At 37.2% G+C, this 26,363-nt stretch overlaps 1 protein-coding gene across 1 annotated transcript in view; it reads left to right on the forward strand.

The window, feature by feature from the left end:
• The window catches only part of CDK5RAP2 (CDK5 regulatory subunit associated protein 2), a 78,500-nt gene that overhangs the window by 24,202 nt on the left and 27,935 nt on the right, over positions 1–26,363 (forward strand). The window contains exons 15-23 of the mRNA XM_032200525.1: positions 6,494–6,591; positions 9,238–9,368; positions 10,951–11,066; positions 12,565–12,693; positions 17,795–17,890; positions 18,605–18,652; positions 19,272–19,462; positions 21,524–21,989; positions 25,132–25,399. Of these exons, the coding sequence (XP_032056416.1) occupies positions 6,494–6,591; positions 9,238–9,368; positions 10,951–11,066; positions 12,565–12,693; positions 17,795–17,890; positions 18,605–18,652; positions 19,272–19,462; positions 21,524–21,989; positions 25,132–25,399 (1,543 nt within the window). The remainder of the gene's footprint in view (positions 1–6,493; positions 6,592–9,237; positions 9,369–10,950; positions 11,067–12,564; positions 12,694–17,794; positions 17,891–18,604; positions 18,653–19,271; positions 19,463–21,523; positions 21,990–25,131; positions 25,400–26,363) is intronic.

Consider the following 26,363-nt stretch of genomic DNA (forward strand, 5'->3'; position numbering starts at 1 on the left):
ACAGAACTGTGATCATTTTCAGATAAATACTTTGACGTTAAATTAATAAGAATTTTCCCTTTGACTTCAAACTTTGACTTCAATATGCTTTGTAAATCATCCATGTAGCAAGGGGCAGTTTTCCTTAAGATCAGTACCATCTTAAAATGTTCTGTAATATTAAAACTATAACAATGACTTTATTAATAATAGAGTTACATTTTTAGGTCACTTGAAATGTTTTAAAAGCATATGATTGTGGTGGTGTTGATCTGGCATCAAAAGTGTATGTAGTATTGTACGCTGATGAATTTATATGGCATCACTAAAAACTTTACTTCCTGAAAGTGCATCAAATACTTTGCCTGCCTACCATAAAGATGTAGAGTTTTGTGGCTATTAGGGCAGATGTACTTCCCTGAATGAGAGGGTATCTGCACCTGAAAAGCATTGTAGGGGAAGGTTTGTGAGCTTCTAATAGATAAGGGGAAAGGCTGAACTGAGCTAGTGACCACAAGAGATACGGGTAGGAGCAAAGATATGTTTAGAACAAGAAAAAAAATAGCTTAAAGCAAGAGGAGAAAGGAAATAGTGTAGAAATATATATATGTATATTTATATTAAAAAGATGAATAATATGTGCCCATTATTTTATTTGGTGCCATAAATTGAGAAGAATTTTAGATGCCTGAAATCTGAGGTCAGAATTCGAAGACTCAAAATGTAGAGTTATTTTTTTTTCTCTTCTACTTTTGTACTAGCCAAAAAAAAGAAAAAAAAAAAAAGAGATCAGGAGCCGGTGGGAAGGTTTGATCACTTGCTGATCCATCAGTGCATTTATTATTACTGTGTACAGATTACTGGACAAATAAGCTGCTTTTAGAGATATGCTACATTTTTTGTCTTTTTTTTTTTCTGTTGTTTGCAGTACGGTCTGTTAAGATTTCTAAAAGCATCAGGCAAAATAACAAGAATTAGACTAGTACCTCCTAGTGGAGGAGAAAGCTATTTAGTTTCTTTAATTATGTATCAGTCATTAAAGAGGTTTTCTCAAGGATATTTCAAATAAAGAAAGCCAATGACAAAGGAAACACAAGTACTGTATCTACTGTCACAATCTGAACACACTGGTGATGAGATGTTTAATATGTTATGAACACTATTATTAAACAAGGTAGGTGTAAGCACAGTTTGAGACACAGGTGTTACTTGGCAAACTAAGAGCAAAGGAGCCTCATCACTGCTTGCCAGGGTACCAGTGCAGAGCACGTTGAAGTACAGATGGATATACAGACTGAGAAAATGAAGTCTGGGAAAGGCTAGGTAGAAATTTTACCTCTGTAAAACAAACCGCAGTGCATGCACATAACTTCTGTCATGAAGGGACCCAAGGCTGATGGAAAATCATACAGAATTAATGAAAATCCAACACTAACTTTCCTCTGTACACCGCACTTCTGAAACAGGTGCATAACCAGGAGAGAGAACAGTGGCAAGTGAAGCCATGCATGGTAATGACCCAGTACCCACCTTCTAATCACAATCTATTCTCTGTTGCTGGTTCACTTAGTGATTGTGAACAATACCTAATCACAACCCATTGTCCTCTCAGCTCAACCTCTATGTAAGATATCACCTCTGTGAACCCATTTCAGCATATTAATCATAAGTTTTTGGACACAGATTATCCAGAGCTATGCTCTTATTGGCTGCCTTGGACTCTTTGATGACTTTGCAGTGCTGCACCAACTCTCAACAAACGCACAGCTGGATCCTGCCCACCAGAGAGAACAGAAACCAAGCTCTTCTGGCCTCACTGATCTCTAAAGTTGAAGAAACTGAATTGAGAGATGCAGAACTTTCTCTCTTTCATCATACCTTTTAACTCTATTTTAATGTAATGATAAATTTTAAAGCAACCAACATCCAAAGCTCTGCTGGGTGCCTCGACCAGGCCAGGGAAGATAAATGACAGTTTCTAATTAAAGTTTGGATTCTTGAGCCACTGTCATGGGCTAGAGAGAAAGAAAGGGAGTGTGCAAAAGCACTGATGATTAGGTTAGTCATGCAACTGCTGACTCTGGTATCTGTGAAGCCTTGGAATTAAATATTTTTTTTCCAGCCAAGGAATTTAGAAGCGCAGTGGACTCGATATAATTTTGAAGACTTTATCTGGTTTTGTGCTTAATGCTCTTCTTTCACCACCAACACTCCTTTACTTACAAAGCTCTTCTTGTTGGAACATTTGTTAGGCAAATATATTTCTAGCAGTGGTTTAGACCTTCGCAGTTCATTTTAATACTGAGAAAAGCAGATAAATTGAGAAAGGTGCCTCTTGCTCAGTCCTTTAGCTATGCTTCTGGGTTCTGTTATGTTGCACATATAACCTTGCATACAGCAGTAAGGGGCCACAGTGATGTGAGTTTTAATTCTAAATTGACTTCTCTAAGTGCACAAAAAGTCCTTGGATTTGCTGTAATATCTTTCCTTAACGTCTGTTTCTGAGAAGGGGAGCTTATATACCACTTGAGGGTGGAGTAGGAAATGAGGTTGGCTGCTGCATTGCAAGGCAAATCTGATGTTTGTGCAAACACACCGCACTTGGTAATTCCTGCACGATCAGCATGTTGCTTGGCTCTAGTTTTAATTACTCCAGTATTTGGGGAGTTAATACTGTGCAGTCAGGGAATTGAAAAATACTGTGTGCATACAGTTGCGATGTCTTGTTTGCTGCAGTTGGAGAAATTTAGCCAAAGCATGGAAGTCATCGATGTAGCCAGAGCATTGCAGATGTTGGGTGTCCTGACAGCTGGAATTGGTGCAATTGTTGGGATACTGCAGCCGTGTCTTAGCTGCTGGAACCGATGCAATGTGCATATTGTTGCCGAATCACTGTGATTTTGGAAAGTGAGGTAGTTGATTTTTTTTTATATATACAAGTGTCCTGACTATTAATTGGCCATCCGTGCACTGTAGTTGTTGCTTGCAGTCTCTTTAAATTGATGTTGTGAACAGGGAGGTAGTTCAGCTTCTGATCTGATGAGATTAGCTTATGAAAACAGAGAACATTTTTGTCAATATCCATGTCTTCACACCCCTCAACCATGTCGCTTCTTACCCGTTACGCTGAAAGTGGCCTGGTGAGGGGAATGGATGGGGTTGGTGTATCTCACCATTTCCTTACCAGCAGAAATTTCATCTTACAAGAATTACCCTGATGAAGTGACATTTGAAGATCTGTTTATAGTCCAGCAGGTTTGCCTTACAGAGCGGCGAGAAGGGCCGTACGTTCCTCAGAGCCATCAGCTTTTTGACATTTTCCGTGTTGAGATGACAACGTCCAAAAGTCACCAACAGTCTTTAGCTGCAGCCATTTCCCTCTTTAGATATCTGACTCACTGGCCTGTAGCAATTTTGATCTTATTAGCGATCGTTTCATTTATGGTGGACCATCCACACAGTTCACTGCAAGGTTAGAAGAAATTACCAAAGTGTGACACTAATGGATGGAGGGATGAATCAGCGGCGGGGTGTAGGTTACAACCTTCTCGCAGCCATCCATCCCCTAACCTTCAGAGGTTTTGAAATGATCCCAATGCCTGTTGCAAGGAAAGGAGGGTTCAGTGAGGCAACCAGATATTTTTGTGACTTTGCCAGGAAGTTACTTATTGTGGAGACATAAACCTTCTACTTTCATTGCTTACAATTTGAGAAACCTTTTAATGAAAATAAGTTATGTTTTCTACCACTACTGCTTAGCAATAGTATTTCAGATTTAAATATAGACTTTAATGTATTAGATTGCCTGCTTTCACGGGAATATAAATCTTTCACTGCAATATGGTCCTGGATGTCTTGCAGCTATCTCTTCTAACACATTTTCCCTCACACCATGTGTCAAGAGGTTTAATGTTTCATTAACTCCCACAGCATTATGGTCTATGTAAGTTACAGAGCTGCCTTATGTTTTGTGTACCTTTGGGGAGTTGATTGGAATAATTCACTCCTACGCTTTATTTAGAAGTGACAGTAATAACGTACCAAAAAACCTTCATGCTGTATCTTTTCATCCTTATTATTCATGAAAAATTTTGAAAAATCACGAACAATGCTTCATGGTTTTGCTCACCTCTACCTTGCTAGTTGAATTTAGGGTTTGTGAGAATTTACCTATAGCCTCTGACATTTGGAATTGGGAAACATCTCACGTCTCCCATAACAGAGAAAAATAGAGTTGGGAGGGTTTCGTGAGGTTACGCGGAGTTTGGTGTAAATGTAGAACTAAATTAACATGTGAATTTTGAAGGAAATGTAAGAGAAGGAGCACGGTGCTGCGTAACACCACTTTGCTAATACAGCACTCGTAGCCCCTGAACAATTGGTGACAACCGTTATCTAATTTGTGTACCGTAAACTCTTCAGAGTGACATTACTTTGCCAGTGCTTCAGAAGGAGCTTTTAATTAGGATACAGTTCTGTAGTGTCTTCAGTAATAATTGCAAGGCTTATATCAGACATATGGAAGGGTTCACCAGAACTTTTAACAGACTGTTAACCAACTAAATTAAGTCAAAAGAGTTATTTCTTTCTGTTGCTTTCTGTGTCATTGATCAGTGTTGTTGTCAGTGATCAAACTTTTTCCAAATTAAATTGCAATCTGTGTATTTTATGTCTAGTGACTGTTCTTAAACGGCTGAGATTCCAACATGGTGATGAGTCTTTAGCTCAGGCTGTAAGATTTGCTTTTTGATATATTTTTTGATATATTTTTTTCTTAAGAGATTTTTTTATTAATGGACTCTGGATCGCCTATCTCAGACAGTTTGCCCTTGTGTTGCAGTCAACAGAAATCATTGCTTCGTGCTTTGTCTCTGCTCATCTTGATAACCGACTTGATATTATTCACATATAAAATAGTATTTAATGTATAAACTGCACCAGAACCTGGAAGCATTTGTTAGAGTACAGCTACCACTGGGGATAATGGCAGCAGAACATGATGAGCACATGCAGAGGCAAGGTCTCTTCTTCAAGGAATCTGCAGGGTTAAGTGGTAGGAGCTGCTCTGTCGGCAGTAAGATCTGGTATGCAGATTATCTCAACGGAAGTAATTTGATCAAAACTTGATTACATTTGCAAAATATTATTTAACATGTTTGCTAGCACACTGAAGTACGAGCGTAAATAATTAAAAGTAAACAACAGTTGTCCTTGCTTTTGTGCTGTTTACTTTGCAGAATACTGAATTTTTCAAATTAACAGTGTTTGCATCGTTAGTGTGAATTAACGAGATTCTACTATAGCTGATTTTTTGTTGCAATTCCTGGCTTAGCAACTGCAATTGGAGTAATAACAGCTGCTTAAAACTCCTGGGTGTAGATTTCTTCCCTGTTAATGATCTGTTCACTAATGATTTAGTATCTCTTGAGAGTTTAGTTTCCAGTCTTGAGGTTGTAATATGGAGAAGACAGAATTACCTCTCATTCTTGTTCTCTGGAGTTATCGTGTCATACTAGAGCCATACACATCCCCACTAGCTGGGGTGCTTCTTTGTTCATTCTTTCAGTTTTCAGTCCAATAGGAAAACAGAGAAGCAACGAGGCCCATTCTTCTTAGAGACAGAAGATACTGTGCCTGACATGAATACATCTAAATTAGATATAAATATCCCAGATATTTTCTCTTCTGAGCCAGCTGATATCTTAGATGTTTTTATGCAATAAGTGCAAGCTCCTTTAAATAGCTGCATTTTTTGCCTCCTGCTGAAAAAGTGGCTGAGTGGTTGTTTTGGATTGAAAAAATCTTGGGAACTTATAGCGGGTATTTCCTGAGCACGGAGCAGAAGAGCCTGGATTTGTTCTAATAGTGATATACCTTCTGTGAGTAAGGCTGCAGGTAAACAATTTTCTTTGCACAAGCAGAGAAAGCAGCTTGTAGTGACCCAGGTGAGTGCTCAGAAAGCGGACTCAGTGAGCACGTATCTGACATGTCCATCCTTGGGCAGCTCAGTGCAATCCTTTTTGTTCAGAAATGGAACAGAATTAGCAGATCCCCACCCAATAAATAAATAAATTATCCAGAATATGGAGAGGTTGTTAGGCTGATGCTTTAAAATGTGTGCTTGCAGCTTGGGCTTCTCCACTTGCCTTTCCCTTCCCCAATGGTAGCCAGCAGCCAGCATGTTCCTGGCTTGCTGAGCTGTAAATTTAGGAAGTGAGGATGCTGGGGGGAGAAAGGATTTTAGGCTGTCAGAAAAATGATGCACCGGTATTTCAATATGTAACTCACTTATGGTAGGTAAATAGCAAAATGCTATTAGCTTCCTGCAATAACAGCTGATTTAAGTATCCTGAATAGTTTCCAGATTCATGTGAGGCTATTGAGGTGGGCAGTCCTCTTTAGTGACTTTTGAATTTCTCCTTCCAGCTTTTCTCCTTTGCGTGTCTGCACATAATTGTACACAGGCAATCTTAAAATTACGTTGCATGTTTACTATTTTCTTTTTTCCATTTAGGAAAAGAAAGAATCTGAATATGAAAAGCTGATACTTGCTTTGAAAAAGGAACAAAATATTTATTCTACACTAGTGAAGACCTTTAAAGAATCTGATAGGTAAGTGCTATTTCTGTTTTGGTGGAAAATCTAAACTCAAAGGACCAAAGTTAGATGTTGTGAAAAAAGGTGAGTGGTCATTATATTGTACAGGCCAATCGTTAATGAAGCGTAAACTAGCTGTTAAAAACTAGATATATTTTTTCCCTTTCTCCTTAAAATAGAGCTATTTTTTGTAATTAAGGTTGAGTTATCTCAATTACCTAAATGCTTCTGAAAATATTTCTATTTGGATTGGATTCTCAGCTCAGCCAGATGTCCATTTATGTACCAAAGAAAACAGCCAGATTTTTAGAGAAGGTACTTGTCCTGTCTTGGACTAGAGGGGAAAAATCAAAGCACAGGGAAATGTTCAGCATGGGACTGATTTACCACAGTTTACTACTTCTAAAATACAGATAATGATTATTTTCAAAGTGGCACCTTGAAGATTGTGATATAAACATAATCAAGAATATAATCAAGTAAGCTTTTGGAGAAGTTTAAACAAAACAGAATAATTGAAATTTTCATAGGATATTTTCAATGCAAAGCATTCAAAAGCATATTAAATTTTCAGCCTTTAAAAATTAAACCCCAACATTGTAGAAAGAAACCTCAGGCCTACTTTGTGTCCTACTATTGCGTGGCAGTCAAGGAGATGTATGAAATAAAGAAAATTCTTAGCCTTTGGGTAACAATCTTATTGGTTTTAGTAAAATGTGGTTTTACTGTTATAATTACAAATATCTTAATTAGGTATTTGGAGAATTTGGGAGACGGCTCCTAGCTCTTCTTGCCTGAAGGCTCATACCTGCCAGCTTTGTGGGAACACGTTGGTATTTGCAGTCAGGGTGTAGACCCCTATAGTTTGAATGCCAGCAAGTGAATACTGCTAAAGTAGATGAGATCTTGTATTTGAATTAAGCGCATTAATAGTAATGCCATCCTGTGCTTGGCCACAGCTCAGCAGCTGATAATAGAATCTTTTTCATTAGAAATAGTGATAGAAGTCAGATTAGGGAGATTATTTCTTATCTCGAGGAAAAGAGCGCTGTCTTTTGTGACTGGTTTCTGTTGAACAATCGCCAATGAAGGAAGAAGCCAGTTTGTCTGAGTATTTCATACAGAGGGTGCCCTGCCATTGAAACACAGTCTGTGGGTAAGGGGATTGTGGCTACACTGTGTAGTAATGACAACACCAAGTAACAGCTCTGCTACCAGCTTTTCTTAGGATATCCTTGAAATGTGGAAAATTATAACTAGTTGACTGCAACTTAAATGGGTATTTTTCAAAATAAGCTACCTGATGTCAGCACCAAGACATTTTTTTGTCTCTCCAAGCAGAGAATTGATGCTTTTTCTCATAAAACCTTTAACGCAGGAAAAGGAGAAAAAGCTTACTTAGCTTTTAGTAATGTGGAGGTTTGTTTTTCTTCTTAATTTTTGCTGAGTGTTTAAGAGAGCTCTCTCTTCAAAGATATTCCTTAGCCAGGGAGAACTGGTTAAAGCAATGGTTTCTTGTACAAAAAAGCCCGACAACAGCACACTTGTCAGAAGACAGACTGAGAGTCTTTTCATATATGCTGCCTTTTAATTAATGCATTTCTTCAATATGCTCTTCTTCTCATGCAAGTATGATATACTGTCTGCTTCTGTGTAGTCTCCTGTAAGACAGATTTGAATTTTGTTTGAAAGATTCCTGGATTGTCAGACATTTCCCTGTAGTGGATTGGAAATTCTATAGCAGCTTAATTTAAAGTACTGAGCTTTGGAGTGAATTAAATGTCAAAATAAATAATACAATGAGTTCAGTAACACCTTGTTATTTTTTATTAAATCCAGTTTATTTCATACTATTACAGTTTCAGTTTTTAGTGTACTTAAGTCTTTTTATGGACTGATCATAACTGTGTTGTCGATGCTGTTGAAGGGTAATGGGGAAGATCTAGCAGGGGACAGCTGGATGTGCTGACGCTGTGAGAACTAGGAGGCAGTGACTGGTGGTAAAGTAAGCACTTCGGTGGCTACGTTGAAAAAAAAGCTGCTTAAAGAATTAATTCATATTGACAAATTGTCATTTTTAAGTTTTGGAATTTATACTCAATTGTGATAATTGACACAATTTCAACTTGAAAGGTCGTTTTACAGATTGTTGGCTACCTGAAGAATTAAAATAGTTGGATCGTGCCTGGGTCATATTTTCAATGAAACATGATTTTTTTATTTTTATTTTTTTTTAGTGGAGCATTATATTGTACAGCATAGTTCTGTAGCAAGGGAACAAAGTTTCCATGGTCACCATATAATGGAATACACAGAAGTTATTCATTTTAGTTTTCCTTAAAAAAAAAAAAAGTACAAAGAAATTGGCCCTTAGAATATATCTGTCATGTTTAAGCTGAAACAATCAGCACAGTTTAAAGCAGAAAGAAAAGGGAGTGGATGTAAAGGTTTAGTCTCGTCTTTCTGTGCAGGGATTTGTTTGTTCCTATGCATCAAAATGATGTAACTGTGATGAAATTAGTGTTGGCTACTGTGAAATGGTATCTTTGTGGAAGCCTGCGCATATAAAAGAAACTGCAATGCCCAACAAAATTTATTCAATTGAAATCTTAAAGTTTTTTTTTTTATATATATATTTCTGGTTTTCTCCTTTTTCCATAGTTTAAATAGCTTGCAAACGGAGCTAAACAACATCTTCATGTTACGAAAACAACTAGAAGATGACATTCTGGCTAATCGGAATCTACAGAAGATCTTAGAAGATCAGATTAAGAACGTCAAAAACCGACAAGGTCTGTATACATGTGCAGACCATCCCTTTTCTTGGTCTTTTTGTACAAAAGAAAACTGGTTTTATTATAGTCAGTTTGCTGTGATGGAGAAGAAATGTTTGAAAGTAGATAAAGGTGTGAAAAGGCGTCTTCTCGGCCTTCTGTACTGAAAATTATTTGAGGGATTTGTAACAGAATGTCTTTGAGCAATCAGGGCATATACAGAGGCACAGTTTTTTGCTTTCCCTGCAGCAAATGTTAGTAATTCTATGGCAATTCTACTGCAGGGATCGTTTCAAGCTGCCTACAATTTTGTACCGGTAGAATTTACTGTTTTTCTGCAGAAATCAAATTTCTGACTTTGAATAAATCTCTGGCCATGGGATCACTTTCTGTCCGTGGAATTTAATTATTTCACAATGCTTCGATAAAGAACTTTTGTCTCAGGAAATTGCTAGACTCCTCGTAACACAAGAAGTATTTACAGAGAAGAAAAAAGTAGTTGGTAGTTTTGTTATTTTGTAGTTTATTCAGAAATAGTAGAACTTTTTTGTTCGTTATACTTCTTTGAAGGTGTTTTTAATATATACTTAAGTAGAGCAATGAATGATGTAAGTGGACATTGTTAAAGATAGTTCACTGCACATGTACAGACACATCTGTTTTATTCTGTAGGGGATATATGAAAAACAATAAAGCCTGTCCACTTACCTTTCACTTAAAGTTTCAGTTTTGGCATCATTCCCTTCACAGCTTTGATAAGTGACAAAAGGTAAGCTTCTGCCATTTCAGAGTTTCCGACCTCAAAAGTAAAGATGAACAACGAGGGGAAGTCAAAGGGACCCGTGGGCTCTCCTGGGTCCAGTTGTCAAAAGCAGTTGAGCTGTAGTTGAGGCTGTTAGGGAGGAAGGCTCTGAAAATTAGTAATTATTTGTGAAGCTTTGAGTCCTTGCAGCTGCCATGGGATCGGTGTCAGAGTGGGGAGTAGAATTTGGATGTCTCTGTTGTAATTTAGATATGCTTTCTCACTATTTAATGAAAGAATACATATATATAGGATAATACAGAATTGTCTATGTCGAAAATGAACAGGTGTTTATTGAAATGTAACAAACCATTCATATGGCTATAGAGGAAATGAATAAGTATTTTCAATTCCATTAATTCTCAATTATTTTGAGCCAAAAGCAAAATAAATTCCATAACTTTGTCTAACCTGGCTTTTTGCATTGAGGCTTTGAGTTTGTTTTCATAAAAATATGGTTAGAATAACTATTGTTGCCTCACTTATCCTTCCTAAAAATTATTTCTAATTGCAATGCTAAATATGCAAATTATAATGCAGAATTACATTCACGACTCATGCTGATAACTACAGAAAATACAGCATGTCCAAGCGTCAGAAGCACAAACAAATGTAAGGATAGAATTTGTTCAGTTGAACAAAAAGCTAATTTTGGGGAATGAAACATTTTAACTGGCCTCCCTGAGATTTACTTGTAGGCAGTTATTTGGGAAGTTCTCTCTTTTCATTTTATGTTTTGTTTTCCTACAAACAAATAAGATTTTCTGAAATAATTTCTGTCATTGGTTATTTTGACAGATGAAACACTATCCTTCTGTGGAGATCAAACATCCTATATGAGTATTTGCTTAGGAGAGCAAGATCATTTAAACCTACAGATAGACCAGCTGTCTCTTGAAGAACTTAAGAAAAAGGTATTGATCTGTTTTATTATTTACTGGTTTTAATGGCTTAATTCTGCCTCATTTATAGTTTGTGCATCTCTCATGGAAAGAAGCATTGTCTTTATTTAGGTATGGCTTGGTAGTTCTGAAAGGATGTGATATTCTTATCTGTGTGGTTTGTGATCCACCTTTTATGAACTGTTTGTTCTTGTTATACAACATGAGCTTCAGAGTTAGATGAAACGTAGGTGGGTTGCTGCAAAGCTTTTATCCTAGTTAGCTGCATTCAAGTTTCAGGCTCAATACCATATTTTAGTCATCATGAAGTATACCAACTCCAAATAAAAGTTTTTGTATTAAGTATTCAACAACATGTACCTCATCTGCCTTTATTAATCATGAAGATGGTAGTGGTGTCTGTAATTTATTCTTCTGTATAGCACACTCCATCCCAGGCTTTACAAATCTTTTGATAAATAGGGCATGTTATAAAATAACCCTGAGGTAGGTTAATATTATCTCCATTCTACATAAGGAGAACTGAAATTCACAGAAATTAAACGTGCAGGCTATTGTCAAACAATAAGTCTGTATTGGAGTACAAAAACCGGTTCTCTTGACGCTCCCTGTGCACTGATTTCCGATCAGTGCACCAATTTATGATAAGGACCTGTGCTGAATGTGATTGTTTGGGTGTGAACGTAAGTGAAGTTTTACCTTTCTCATGGCCAGCTGAACTGTAGGCAGGTGTTCAAAGTCTGGAGGTGGGTAATCTGACGGAAAGAAGTTTGCCTTACACTGAGCAGGTGTCAATAAAAAAAAAACAGTCCCATCCTGGGGTTATACCACTTTTATCACTGAAAGTATTCCCTTTGGCATGTTCTGTGACACCCATCAGTAAAAGAAGTTTACAAACCATTTCTTACCTGAAAAAGGGTTTGTATGCCTGAATGCTGATCTGCCTTTTCCAAATATATTAATTGGTCTCATAAAAAGATTTCACTTTTTTCTGCAAACATTGCTTTCTTGATATACTGCAAGTCCGTGACACTAATATCTGTTTGAGAGTCTTGAACTTGATTGTCCTCTCTGGTATAGATTATATATTTGTGAAACTATTCAGAGTGGTAGTGTTTTACAAAGGGTGTCTGAGATACAAGAACAGGTTGTTTCTGAATGTTACTATCGCCCTGTAATGGTGATTTCTGCTGCACCAAAGTGTTTCTTCTCAAATCAGCCTGTTGTGAGATGCCCTTAGGTTTCTTTTTGCTACTGAACTATGAAAAATGGTATTTTAACTTAATAACATGGCTGGGAACTAGTCTCCCAAGCTTAGATTTTTTGAACACTAACTTACAAATACGTGATCATGTTTTCATACATAGGGAGGTTGCCTCATGAGCAGATACAGAAGCCCAGGCTTTCCAGATCTGCTGTGTAGATTTGCCTGGAGATTTGTATATCATAATTTGTTTTTGTACTAGTACGGATGTTACCAGTTTTGCTTGTTCTTCCTTGGGCTGTTCAGGTTACTGATCTTCTCTTGATGGTTAAGGATCTGCAGTCAATTAATCAAGAACTTAAGAAAAAACAGCTCGGACTCAGTACAACAGATACTCAAGGGAAGGAAGCACTAAAAATATTAAACCAGAGTAAGGTAGGTTTTCTGTGTTAAAATAGTGGATCTGACTCTCACATCTAATATACCTTGTGGAATCATTTACATTAGTGCAAAATGACTGTAAAACCCTAGGAGCTTAGATTGCTAATTCCTTATAATAACTTTTTAAATTAATGATGTAAACGACTTTAAGAGGTTAGCACAACAGAGAATCAGCTTAATTCAGCAAGTGTTCAGTGATGTGTTTAGTTGATTTTAAGGAAACAACATACACGTTAAAATATTTATGGCATCTGTGGTCTGTTGGTTTTGTCTATTGAAAGGGGAAGAGTTAATTTTGCTTTACAAAGAAAGCAATACCTTATATAACGTTTTAGCTATTACTGAATGCCTGCTTGTCTACTGTTTAAGAGTTATCCTCATGCTGTGCCTAATTCTGTGATGGCTTAGTTCATGTCTCCTCTGCATGGGCAAAGGGTTCACAATGGCTAAAAAAGTAGGACTAGCACTTTGGGCTGCTTAAAAACATGTTTGTTCATTCATGTAGAATGGAGAAGTGGACCGCTTTGTGGCAGAGTGCTAAGAGATGCAAGGAAGTACCCGTTGCTGGGTGTTTGATGCTATTGCCAAAAGTTACAACCACTTTAGCTCTGGGGAAGAGGAGTTCTGGGTAAAATAGCTCCAAGGATTTTGGGTGCTGGATCTCCATGTATCTTATTATACGTGAATATTGAAGGATGTTCAGCAGGCTCTGGTAGACTCTAATGAACCCCCTAGCTTGTTATAATGAATTACTGGAAATGTGGCTGGTATTACTTTTTTTATATTCGGTTGTGGTTTTTGTGTTCAGTTACATTGTTCTTGTATGCTACATATTGAATAGGAAGACAAAAATATAAAAGGAATACTCATGGTAGTATTTTCTGTCTTGAATTTCTAAATCTGAATTAAAAGAACAAGAGAAAAATAGGAATAGCTTGATGCAGGTGTGTGTAGGGATTGTGTAATTCGTAAACTCTCATGGCTGATGATTTTTCTGCAGGACTCAGGAAAAAGGGCCATGTCTGTTACCATATGTGCTGCAGATGCACAATAGAAGTCACAAAAATATTCTTGCTTTTTCATCTTTAAGATGTAGTCACGTTACCTTTAATTGAAATATGTCTTAAATTACAGATCAGCCTTTAGGGGTGCTGTGTATTTTATTAAAATAATGAATTTGCATGTTACTTAAATAGGTTTGCTCTGTAAAGCTTGTGGGTGATCTGTTTCAAAGTGCTTGCACTTAACATCCTTTAATATTTCTAGTAATTTGCTCTGCCATCCTGCAGAGGGTGCTGCACCCCTACTGATGCAGAAGTTAATACCAAAGGAATTTTTGTTCTGTACTAAGATTATCATGACAAGCTCTCATGCATTTGTATGAGCATGAAAAGAACATGTAGGGCTACTTACTTAAGAAACTGCCTATGTGAAATGAGACACAGAATGACAGAGAGTGAAGCTTGTAAGATATAAATAAAGCCTCAAAATTCTGGTGAAGAAAGTAGAAAAGTAAAATATGGTATTTTAACCTGTGCCGGAATGATGACGGTACTGTAATGCTTAAAAGTTAAAGGAGCTGTGATTAAATGTTTTTAGTTTAAAAGGTACCAGTTCGTCAGTCTTGTCAGTAAACAGCTACCTGGCTTTCAGGCTATGGATGTGACAACCTTATATCTCGTGTATTAATAACCATTGTCAGAAAGAACAAGTTCTATTTTTTGTGTGTATTTTAGGCTAGAATTTGTTGGCAGGCAGTGCTGAGATGATGCTAACATGTGCTATAAGAGGAATTTGGACAGACACTGGAAGATGTACCCTTCATAGGTTCTTAAAATGAACCCATCTTTCTCTTCCTTCACAAAGCTGGAGCACAAATCAGATGAATCTGCATGGTGGGGTCTCTGCAGAGCACCCCCAAACGTCTGACAGCCTCTGGTACTCTATTTCTTGGCTTCATGTTTGGGCAGGAGGGAGGAGGAGTATAGAAAAAGGTTGGTTTTGTACTGTCCTCTGAACATCTGCTTTCTCTGAGAGAAGCAGTCTCAGTGATTTCAGCCTCCAGGGCTCCAGGGATCTTTGCAAACCAAGCATATCAGTGGTTCATTTAGGAAAAACATTCTCAAGGTTTTCGGTCTCCAAGGAAATACTTTAAACAGGCAGCTTATTCTCAGTAGACTTTTTTTCTGGCCTTAAGCCACATATTTTCTTTTAATATTTTGTTGAACATTAGATTATATTCCGTGGAGAACAGAAAGTTTCTTTTCAGCCTTTTAGACATAGGACCATAGGACCAGGCTCAAGCTGCAGCCATGTCTTATATTAGTGTGCGATAATCTGTCGGTCTGATGTAATAGTTTCATTTCTGAGAAGCATCACTTATGAAGCCCTATATTGGCCTGGGAAACTCATGCACTAGAAAATGCCGAGTCAGAAAAAGTGGTTGCATTGGGTAGATAAGTTACATGTGCAAACAAATTTAATACACAAATGTATTTAATGCACAAATGAGTTTGACCTGAATCTGCACAAGGAAAATGAAACCTTAGCAATTTTTTTATAATAGCTAATATTATTGGCTATGATGTCCCGTGGTTACAATGAAAAAATATTTTTTAATGCATGTTTTTGCTATGTACCACAGACCTATCTGTGTCTACCTCTAGTTTTCAGACTGTCTTTAATTAGTGTTGTCCAAGAGAGCCAATTTCTAAGTGAAAATGCCAAAATAATTAAAACATGACTCAGAAATTAGTTTTGCACATAGGTTTCTAATAGTAAAAGGAAAATACATTAATATGCTGCACCATTTTACCATCCCCTTTCTACCTTTTTTAATTCTTACTTAAACCTTTAGAGTTGTTTATAGTGCTAAGAGTTGGAAGTTAAAAAGGCTTTTCTCATTTATTTCATATATACATTTATGTGCCCACTTTGCACATGCTTGATTAAAAAAGAACAACAAACCCCACACATGCATTCAATTCCCAGTGTTCTTAGGAAGCAAAAATAACACTCCTGGAGCATCGTGTTTGTCTGCAATTGGGCTGACGTGCTGTGAGCCCAGACTTTACAGCATGTGATGCTGGGGAAGCAGGTTTTTCTTTTCATGTCATAAGTTTCAGCAGCGTACTTTATATCCATCGAAGCTATAAATATCACATCCACGACCTCTAGACACCAGTTTCGTTCCTGCCAGTGTGTCATCTGAGGCTCTGTACCTATAATCTCAATTTACTGCTTTTTCTGTAACTATGCTCAAGATTCTGCTTTTCTTGTCTTAGGGTAATTTTTCTTTAGCCTCAGTCACACCAAAATATGACTGTTATACACAACAGTGCTATATTATTGCCTCTAGTGCTTTAAGACTAAAATTTTTATCTAATGCAAGGTTGAATCCACAGCTCCAGTGCTATATCCTACCTGTGGTTTAGGCACGCTAGGTGTTGCATCATTGATATTCGCAATCACTCTTGCATGTTTCTAATATTTAATGAGGTTCCAGCAGCAAACATCTTAAATAACTATCTTTTTCTATTAGGTTGGGAAAAGTTGCTATAAAACAAGTTGATATAAGTGTCCAATCTGGTTGAGATTCTATTTTAGAGTTCCCTAAATGTAGCTGTTTGGATGCCATCTGCAGTGATACAGAGGCTTGCCTGTGCTATGTTTTCATGTGCCTTTACCCATACCCCCTCTGTCTCTTGTTCTGCTGCTCATTCCTCCCAGCTCGATGAGTTGTAACTGCTTGCATGGTTGGACCTGCTCTCTGCCTCAGGTCTGCCACACTTTGGGAACCTTTGTTGAAGTTTAGTAGCAACGTGTGCCAAAACCACTACATACTGCACAAATCATACCACCGTGCATTCAAGAACTCCCCCAGAAAGCACAAGTTTTGCTCCGTAAAGTACCAGAATGTAGCGAGGAACCTGAATAGATTGTTCACGTTTTTCCTCATTACTGTCTACATAGTGGTAGATGTGAAAACAAGAATAGCAAAGCTTGGTTATGGAACGCAGCTGCGAGTGTTGCATCACAGGTGAGCGGTGGAACATGGTGACTGCAGGTCCTCTGGGGTGCATCCCACCGCTGGTTGAAAGTTATTGTACTCAAGTCGTTGTCTGAAAGGCTTTGCCAGAATATGACTACTGAATATAATAATTCTTTTTAAATAGAGGTTTCCTTATGCCTAGTATTAAACCAACTTCAGTAAGGTTAGATTCTGTACTCTCTTGCCAAAACAAACAGGATTAGGAGGTAAATTATAAAAGAGGTGAAAATATTCTCTTCTCCATGAGCTGGGTGTAAATGAAGCTCACTTGGGAGTGGTCTGTACTGCTGTTGAGTGATGAGCAACCTGTGGCTCTTCCTTGCTCAGCATTGTTCCTCAGGTGTAACACCAAGCAAACCAAAAGCCATCATGGTCCTGCCATCTGCTGCGCTGTAGTCATGGACTCGAGTTCTGCTGCTGTTCTAAAATAAAGTTGGGGCTTCCTCCTCTTTGCTCAGGAAATATTAGTGCTGGCATATGGACTGGGTTCTGTGAAAAATAGGGAAAACGATGATTTGGCACCATTTGCTATACAAATTGACAAGTTTAGGCAAGACAAAGCAGATGTAACCTTTGTTACAGTAAGTCTTTTTTTAGGAAGCTACATGTGTTTTCTTTTAGAAGTGTCTATGTCTTGGATGCTGGAGAAGAGCCTTAATTGTGTAGCGAGTGAAAAGGAATTCTGGAAGTGGGAAAATAAAATAGGCACAGTGAGAACACGACTGAGGATAGGGGTCCTTTGTCAGAGGAGGTTAAATGATGTTCATTTGTTTTGTAAAAACTGAGGGGAGGGGGGAAAGTGTTAAATAAAAATGAAGTAATGTGAAAGATAAGGTTGCATTGTAATATGAATCTTTCCTGTTTTTTTTTTTTATGTATTAATTTTCTTTGATCTTGTGGAAGAAATCTAATTCAGTGTTTGTTACTTTGTATTACAGGCTTTTTTTGTTTTCTTTTAAGACATGTCACTGACTTATTTATGCATGTTTCATATCACAGTATTTTTTTGTGCTACATTTTCACGTCATTCCATACTTTGTGTAGTTTCTTGAAACAACAGAAGAGCCTGTGATGCAGACTGAAGATGGTGACAATGACAGGAAGATGCAGAACAGCCAGTTTTATGAGAGGGTCAGTCAGGTAGGACTCTGCTCTGGGTACATAATGTTACACTACTCTTTTCTCTGCATAACCTTTAAAATTCTTGCATTCTTAGAACACAATGTCTTTTGCAAAAAAAAACATACTTTTCTCTGTATCTGATTTTGCTTTCAACTGATTGCTATACTAAAGAGTTTCTGAAAGCTTCTGCCTATGTTTTTCTGCTGCTAGCGTCTTCCAGTCATGATAATTTAAAATCTGGTCCTTATTGTTTCTTGTTTGAGTACTCATAATCTTCCTTAACGGGGATGATAGCAAGTCCCATTTCCTTATACACACACTCAGTTTCTTTCTCACTAATCTTCAGCCTCCCTTACAGTCAGGCCTCTAGTACAAATTGTGTGAGATTCTTCTGTTGATGAGAAAATATTGGACATCCTTCTTCAGGGTTGAAATACTTGATGTCGTGGTAACTTGCTGAAGACATTTTCATACTTACATAAATTTCTGGAATCAGCTTTCCTCTGGTCATTCAAAATAAATGTAGGAGAAAGTATCACAGGATAAGAAAATCACAGTGGAATGAACCTCAGAAGATCACAGATTGCAATTAAAGTTGAATGTTTCTAGTTGTTTGAAATTGTTAACATGTTAAAATCTGACACAAGTTGGCACATTTTGACTGGTTATGTTGGCGAATAATGATGTTCTGTTCTTTGAAAGTTGTAATTTCTGTGTTTCTCTGTTTACTAGGTATGCCTTCAGCTATCTATGGATTGTCCTTCCGAGGTGGATAAACAGGTAAATGATGTATTGTAAAGATTCTCTTAACCTCATAAACATCTTAATCTCTCGCTGCTGATGTATACTGATGGAACTGTATCCAAATGGATTCAATCTGAACTCTCATGTAGTTGATAAAAAGATTCCCGTTGATTTAAATGGGGGTAGAATTACTGGAGAAACCCCATGTAGAAGTTGTCTCCAGTGTAACATAAATGAAGTTGGCAGTTTGTAAATACTATAAGCTGCATTCTGTCCTTGCCATCAGGGTTTGCAGCTGGAGATCCCAGGACAGAATTTGGTACTTTTAATATAGATGTTTCAAAGGTAAACTAAAAAAAAAGTTAGCTAAAATCTGCAGGCAACATTCCAGAAGTTTTGTACGTATTCAAAGATAAATACCCTCAGGGAAATCTACTTAGTACTAAACAACTGATCACTATGAATTAATCATATGAAATAGATGTTCATTAGTTTTTCTATTAATAAATAGTAAGTGAAATGTCTGTGGATGCTTCTTAATGTAGATAAAGGTCATCAGAAATTACAAAACCTGATTACAAAAAGATTACAGCCATAAATTTAATAGAACATTGCATACCTGTCTAATAAGAAAATGTTTGCAATTTTTTAACAGATAACTCCATCAGGCTATTCAGAGAGTTTCTGCAAAGATAGACATTATAGGAATCCAAATAAGCCTCAGTTTGAACATGATACAACTGGCAAACACTTTGGCAGAATAGGGATGAGTGAACATGAAACAGAAGAGATGAACTTGCTCACATCTCTTTTAAGAGAAAATAGAGCATCTGTACTTGAATCTACGTAAGTATGTGAGAGATGCACTGCTTTTGACAGTATTTCTATTTGAGAAGAGAATAAAGTAATTTTGCTAAAGTGAATTTAGATAATGGCACTGTCTAATTTACCTGAGAGATTGGCAAGGCGCCTTCAGAGCCATTTTAGTCTATCATGCAATTAAGTAATTAGGAAACATACTATCAGTCGAAATCCTTATGAAAAAACCATTACAAGAAAAAAACTCTCTGAAGTTATTGATATATGGAGCTTTACTGTACAGAGGAGTTGTTTTCAGGATGGGGGCTAGCAGTGCTAAAGGGCACAGATGATAATATGTAGTACTGAATTTTTTTCTTTTTTTTTAATATTTTAATATCTGAAAGCACAGGCCAGAGAATGGTGGTGTGGTGGAAGGGATGAATCTGTATTGCTGTAGAAGTGATACGTGTGAGAAACTGAGGATGGAGGAAAAGGAGTCTGTGCCCATGTGCTGCAGTTGACTAATTGGTTATTCCAGAGTAAATCACTTGTAGGGCTGCTGAGATGAACCATATTATAAGTACTTAGGTCAGTTTTGCATCTAGTTTAACAGATGTTTTGTATGTGTATGCACAGGCACTACACTATCATGTAATCCATTCCCAGGCAAAATGCTCATTTCTGTAGGACCTGGACAATACCAAGAAAGAAGTTGTAGAGAAAAAACGCACCATCGTTACTTTTTACCCCCAATTTTATGCGCTTAAGCCACTTAATCTCCTGGTTGAAAACTGAATTACAACTTTGCTGGAGATCACTCTCATTTTTCTTTTTGTTCTTTCCATGTTCTAAGCCTATATACAGTATGAGGGGACTTTTTTTTCCAGTGCCAGTCAGTGTCATTCCTTCAGTAAGCCACAGCATAGTGCTTTCAGAAGAGCAATGGGAATGACCTTCCCCATACAGAGTGCTCAGCAGTGCTGGTAGCAGCATGTCCTGTGGAGTTACACAAGTCAAATCCTGTTGTGGGTTCAGGATGCACTGCAGTTCACTTTACTCAAGCAATTCTGTGTTTTCACATTACTATCTAAAACTCTCCAAGAGGCATAAATGGACTTAGTTGCCAAAGCACTAGTTAGTGACAAATGAGGGGATATTGCTCTTAGAAGATGAACAGATAACATTGTTTTATTTGTTAACATTACTTAAAAGTCTGCTAATGAGTGATTCCAGCACCATCATCTTTAGTATTTCAGTGAGTAATCTTTTCTATATCCAAGTATAAATGTCCTGACTGACTGGTGATGAGCCTGTGCTTTGGGTAACAATTCTCACTAATGACATTAAATGCCAGACAAAGACATAAAAAGCCTAGTTAGTTTCTACAACTTCAAATGCTAACTGTATAAATACAGTTGTTTTAATGCTGGTTTATATGTTTAGTGGCACAAACTGCTCTTTATTGGACACATGAAATCATCTGTAGAATTTGAGGACTTGCTTATGCCTTAAGTGCCTCTTATTTGGCTTCAGTTTCACTTAAAACATTGCTTTCTAAACAGCTGTTGATGGACCCCTGGTTATCTGTGAGGCAGTTTGTTGGTCTGTAATGAGTTGTTTCTGCAGGCTTTTGGCTGCTTTCTCAGTTTCCAACTTCTATGTTACACTAGAAATACATGAAGGGACACATTTCAGCAACACTCAACATCTAGAGTCTCCCGTGTTTTGGTGGGAATTTTGCTTTTAAGGTATTTCAATCAGAGAGTAAACTCATTTGAAAACCCATTCCTGTTTCCTATATTACTGTTATGTAAGCAATTGATTTAGCTACCAGAGGTTTACTGTTTGTGGATGAGGAAAGGAGTGATAGAGCATATATGGTTATGAATTCGAGAAAAACATTGATGAGATAATGTGTTATAACTCATGCTGTGAAAATGTTTCAAAACCTCTGTTCATTAGTGAGTAATTCATTAGTGAATAAAAGAGTCTCCTGGGAATCTCAAGTATGTCAAGACACTGCAAAAGTGTTTCTTAGAAGGTGTTCTTGTTTGCTTACATAAAAATAAAAATTCATGCCTTTTCTTTCCTCCTTCCTGAGTATAGCAGACAAGAACAAATGAAAATTGTAAATGAACTGTTAGATCATCTGAACACAACTGAGCAAGAATGTTCAAGTGAAGATATAGAGAAAAAGGATGAAAAAGATCTTAGGCAAATGATTATTCAACTAAGAGCTGAACTCAAACATTTCAAGCAGGTCAATAAATTCTTAAAGCAGCAAGTAGAATTGAAATCAACTTTTGATGGGAAAGAGAAGCTTTATCCAGATGCAACGCCACAGATTAATAAGGATATTGAGCTGTTGAAAGTGGAATTGAAAGATGCAGCTACACAAACAATGACTTTAGAGGGTAATGTCATGAGATTGAAACATGAAGGCAAAAAAGGAGCCTCAGAAGAAAAAACAAAATATTCAAGATTAAATGCAGAAAGAGAACATCAGCAGGAAAATGTGTTTAAGAAGGGCGAGCAGCATGAAAGAATTTTTTTTTCAAGGAGAACAAATGAAGTAAGTTTATTTAAGATTCTCTTTTTACTACTGAGGGGATAGATGTACAAAAGAGAAAAGTATGTTTCATTTCTAATATTAAATCTTGCTTTTGTGTAATTTTTAAAATTAGGAGAGGAGATATATGCCAAATATATTTAAGATAATTGTTCTTAATATTTGAATCTTTTCATCATGCACTTCAGTGTGCCTTAGACCATTAATTAATTGAGTTTCATTCCTCACTGGGACTAGATACTAGTGAATATTATTAGCTATTTGGAAACAGAGAAAGTTTATAGCATAGTGGCCTGATTCTGTACAGCCTTATATCTCTGCTCAGATGCTCATAAAGTGCACAACTAAGAGACAAATGAGGTCTAGAAAATTGAAGATGTCCATAATGTCTCAGAGCATGCTGGTGAAGACTTACTGGTAGATTTCAACAATCTCAAATCTTAATTCTGTGCTTTTATTAGCATCTAGCTTTGTGTCTTGCTCTTACAGAAGTATGACCAGTAGCACTCTAAAACTGTGGGGGCAGTTCTTCATATTTGGTTTGGAAAGTAGGTGCACAGAGTCTGCTTTGTGAATACAGACTTAATTTGCTTATGCCAGTTCAGTTTTCAAGCCTTTTGTAGGCAGGCAGCCTCTGATCCTAAACAAAGAGGTGGAACAATAGTGTCTACTAAAGAGTTCATGTGTATTGTTTCAGTAGCAGTTAGAAGCTAAGTTGAAAACTCTTTGAAGATCTTAGATCTAGCAGGGGATACAAAGGAGAATCTTGCTTTTTGACTTCATGCACTTCTAACAGAGAATGTTGTAGCACCTACTGCAGGAATGGCTTCCATGACTTTAGTGATCAAGAGATTTCTGAGAGCTAGTGATTTGTGTTCCAGCTTGTTCTTATTCTCTCCATTTTATTAAAGGAAGCTGCTTGTAAACCACGAGATGTTGTCTGTACTGGAATAAGCATCTCCATATGGGATTTTAAGGAGAGGATTTTGGCATGCATGGTTGGTCCCTGGAGAACACCCTAGGGAATTCTTGCCAATCTTAGGAATAGATTGTGATACACCTGAAAAATCAAAATCCAAGAAACTCAGAAAAGCAACGTCTTGCTTCACCAATCAGCTTACATGTAATCAAACGCTATCAGAGCATCTTCACTTGCTAGCAGAGATCCAGTTACCTTCTTCTAAGCTTTCCCTATTGGTGGTAAATTTTCTATCTTTAATAAAAAAGAAAGGGAAAGAGAGACAATAATAATGGAAATGTTCTTAGGCTATTGTTAGCATTCTTAGGGTATTGGGTATTTGGTCAGTCGTTTTTGGCAGGCAGGCTACTGTGATAGCTGTGCCCATGTCTTTAGGATGCCTTGGCTAATCAGACCAGGCCCTTCTGATGCAGAAAGGAGTGGATCTGTTTGCTCTGTGCTATCCAGGGCAGCTGGCTTCAGGAGCACATGAAGAGATGAGGGCAGGTGGAAATGAGGAAGAATAAAGATGGATAGTAGGGGGTGGGTTTTGAGATCCTAGCTGACCTGTCAATGAAGATCTGTTTGTGATGACTTGCTTAAAAGCATGAGTGATGTCTTTGATTTGCTGGTCTCACCTCTCAGGAACGAAGGACAATCTCTCTGAAGGCAAGCAGAGGCCTGTCTGCCCTCCACGGGGAATACCAAGAGTTCTTTCTGCAATTCTGGTCACTGAAATCTCTTTTTTTCAATTTTGTGTTTTCATTAAGTTTCAGTATAGTGTTTTGGTTCATCATGTTCCAGAGACCTCTCTACTTTTATGAGTTGCAATATCCATGCAGTTTAAAAGTCTTCTTGTTTGGTCTAATCCAGTGTATCTGGTATTTCTGAATGGCTTTTATAAGTAATGTCATATAGCCTGCTGAACTGGACCATAAGTAATCTGAGCAATCTGTACGTATATACAACAGCCCCAAGACAGATGGAAATTGTTCAACATTATTAGTGCATTTTAGTAAAACTAGCAGGAAGTTCATCCCAACTGGATTTATTTTTCAGTTTCCAAATGATATTGTATTCACGTATGTACAAAACGAATTGAGTATGTCATTAGGAAAATGGAACTTGCTTTTTATTATTTTAAATTGTATAAAGACTATAATTCCAAAGAAATGAATGTGAAAAGGTATTTCAGAATACATTGGGTGGTAAAAGAAATTACAGGACTTTCAAACTGGTGGAGCAAATGAACAGCGAACGAAATAAACTAGATCTATTTGAACATGCCATTATTGATTTTTATTATTATTACACAGCATTTTATAACTCTCATCAGCATATTGCATGTTTTTATCTTTTTGGAGATAGCATTACTTTATGCTCTGTGGTTTAAACAAGGACACATTTATTTTGTGTGGAGTCTTCAAGAGGTGAGGGGTTAACACGTAAGGATTTCCAATAAGAAATTTAGCTTCTTCCAACTCCAATGATGTAATGTCGGTTTCAGTAGGAGATGGGAATCCTGCAGGAGCAATGCATAAGAGTGTATTGGTAATGAACTATTTTTGTTCATAAAGAATTTCTCTGTGGTAGAGCAAATTTCCTCTGCAGCTGGTGGAAAGCTATGTTCATTTGCTCAAAGGTATCAAAGGGCTGGTTTGGTTTAGTGCCTATTGGATGGAGAGAGAGGAAGAAAGGAAATATGTTCAGAAATTCAGGAAGAATTAGAAAGGTCCTCAATTTTTTATATTAAAAAAAAAAAGAATTTAAGGGAAACACAGGGCTGTCTGATGTGATACAACTCATCAGAGTGGGAAGTAGTTAGAAATGTCAGTTTAGGTAATAAACTATTTTCCTAGTGCCTATAAAAATTCAAGGTTAACTAATACAGCTACTGATTAAAACCCTTTGCTTAGTTGATGGTGATTTCGCTGCCTTGCTTCATGGACTGGAAGCCACTCAGCGTGTGGTTGTGGATGCATAAACAGCACTCACCCAGAAAATTGAACCGGTGGGGTCGGCTCACTGAATATATGTTTTCCACGTTGCAAGGGTATTGCAATCTTACTATTTTATGTGACAGTTGATTGAATCTTTATTTTTCCTGGAATACTAGCTTATACTTTCTTTACGTGACTGCTACCTTCCCACCTGCCAACCTCTCATTTTATTCAATACCTTTTTCAGACTGATTCTGCTTTCCTGCCCAAGAAGTCCCGTCTGCCCATTCTCCTAAGATCATCCAGACCACTAGGAAATGTGCCTTTGAAACTTCGTGAGCAGAAATCAGATTCACAACTACAGCATCATACCAGGCTACCTTATGAAGATCTGAAAGCATGTGAAGTAGAAAACAAACAATTCCAAGCACAAACAAATGGAGAGTTACTATTGAGCGAGTTGGTAACTGAAAACCTTGAAGAAGAGCCTGCAGAGGAAAGCACATTAGTGAGAGGTAGATAAACAATTGCATTTAAAAAGCAGACATAATAACTTGTAATGCTGCTTGAAATAGTGTATTCTTTTCTTGTAGAAAGTAAAAACAGATCACTTTTACATAAGTACAATGCGGCTTATTCTTAATATTTATCGGGTAGGCAAATTATATATAGATGACTATATAGAAAACACAGTCGTTTTTTATTTTTAGTTAAATTTATCTTTGCTGCTAGAATGTTTAACAGCTTTGTATGGAATAGAAAGTCCCTTGTATGCATAGCATAATGTATATAAGAAATGACAGTTTGGGAAGGTGCCCACACATGCACACACATACGTCAATGTTCAGGTAAATGAAAAATTTCCTTCATAGGATTCCAAGCCTAATGAAAACAGTAACGGAGACAGGAGAGTATAAAAATACCCTATTTGATTATGCTGCATAAACAAGATTTTCCAATATTCCACTGATCAGTCAAGTCATCTGTGTCTGTTTCCAGTGCAGCTGGGTTAATTTAAATTTACTTGTTGACAAAGTATCTGGATCAGCAATGTATGACAAATTTGTAAGGCAGAGAACAATGGGTATCATATAAAGATTTGGAGTGGTTAAAAAAATACATGTAGCAGTAAGATTAAAAACCTGGTAGAGATGTAAAAGACAGATGAGGGACAGAGAAGGTGTAAATATAAAAGTAAGATTAAATCAAGCACCAAGTGAGCCACTGTCAAAAGCAGAAGTTGCAGAGGCTTTGCTGCTAACGATAACATTATCATGGTGTGAGAAAGATACGGCATGACTCAATGGTACATACTGAAGTTGATTGGACTGTAGCAGTTAGTTTTGGTAGGTGCAAAATCCATGGAGAATTCTGAGAGGGAATGTACTTTTGAAATTGTATCCTGAAATTACCCGAATCTGTTAGCACTAAAGTCCTGAGATTTCATTTTCATACTGGTTTCTTTACTCTGCAGTAGAT

This window comes from Aythya fuligula, chromosome 19, assembly GCF_009819795.1.
Source record: "Aythya fuligula isolate bAytFul2 chromosome 19, bAytFul2.pri, whole genome shotgun sequence".
NCBI classification, from domain to species: Eukaryota; Metazoa; Chordata; class Aves; order Anseriformes; family Anatidae; genus Aythya; species Aythya fuligula.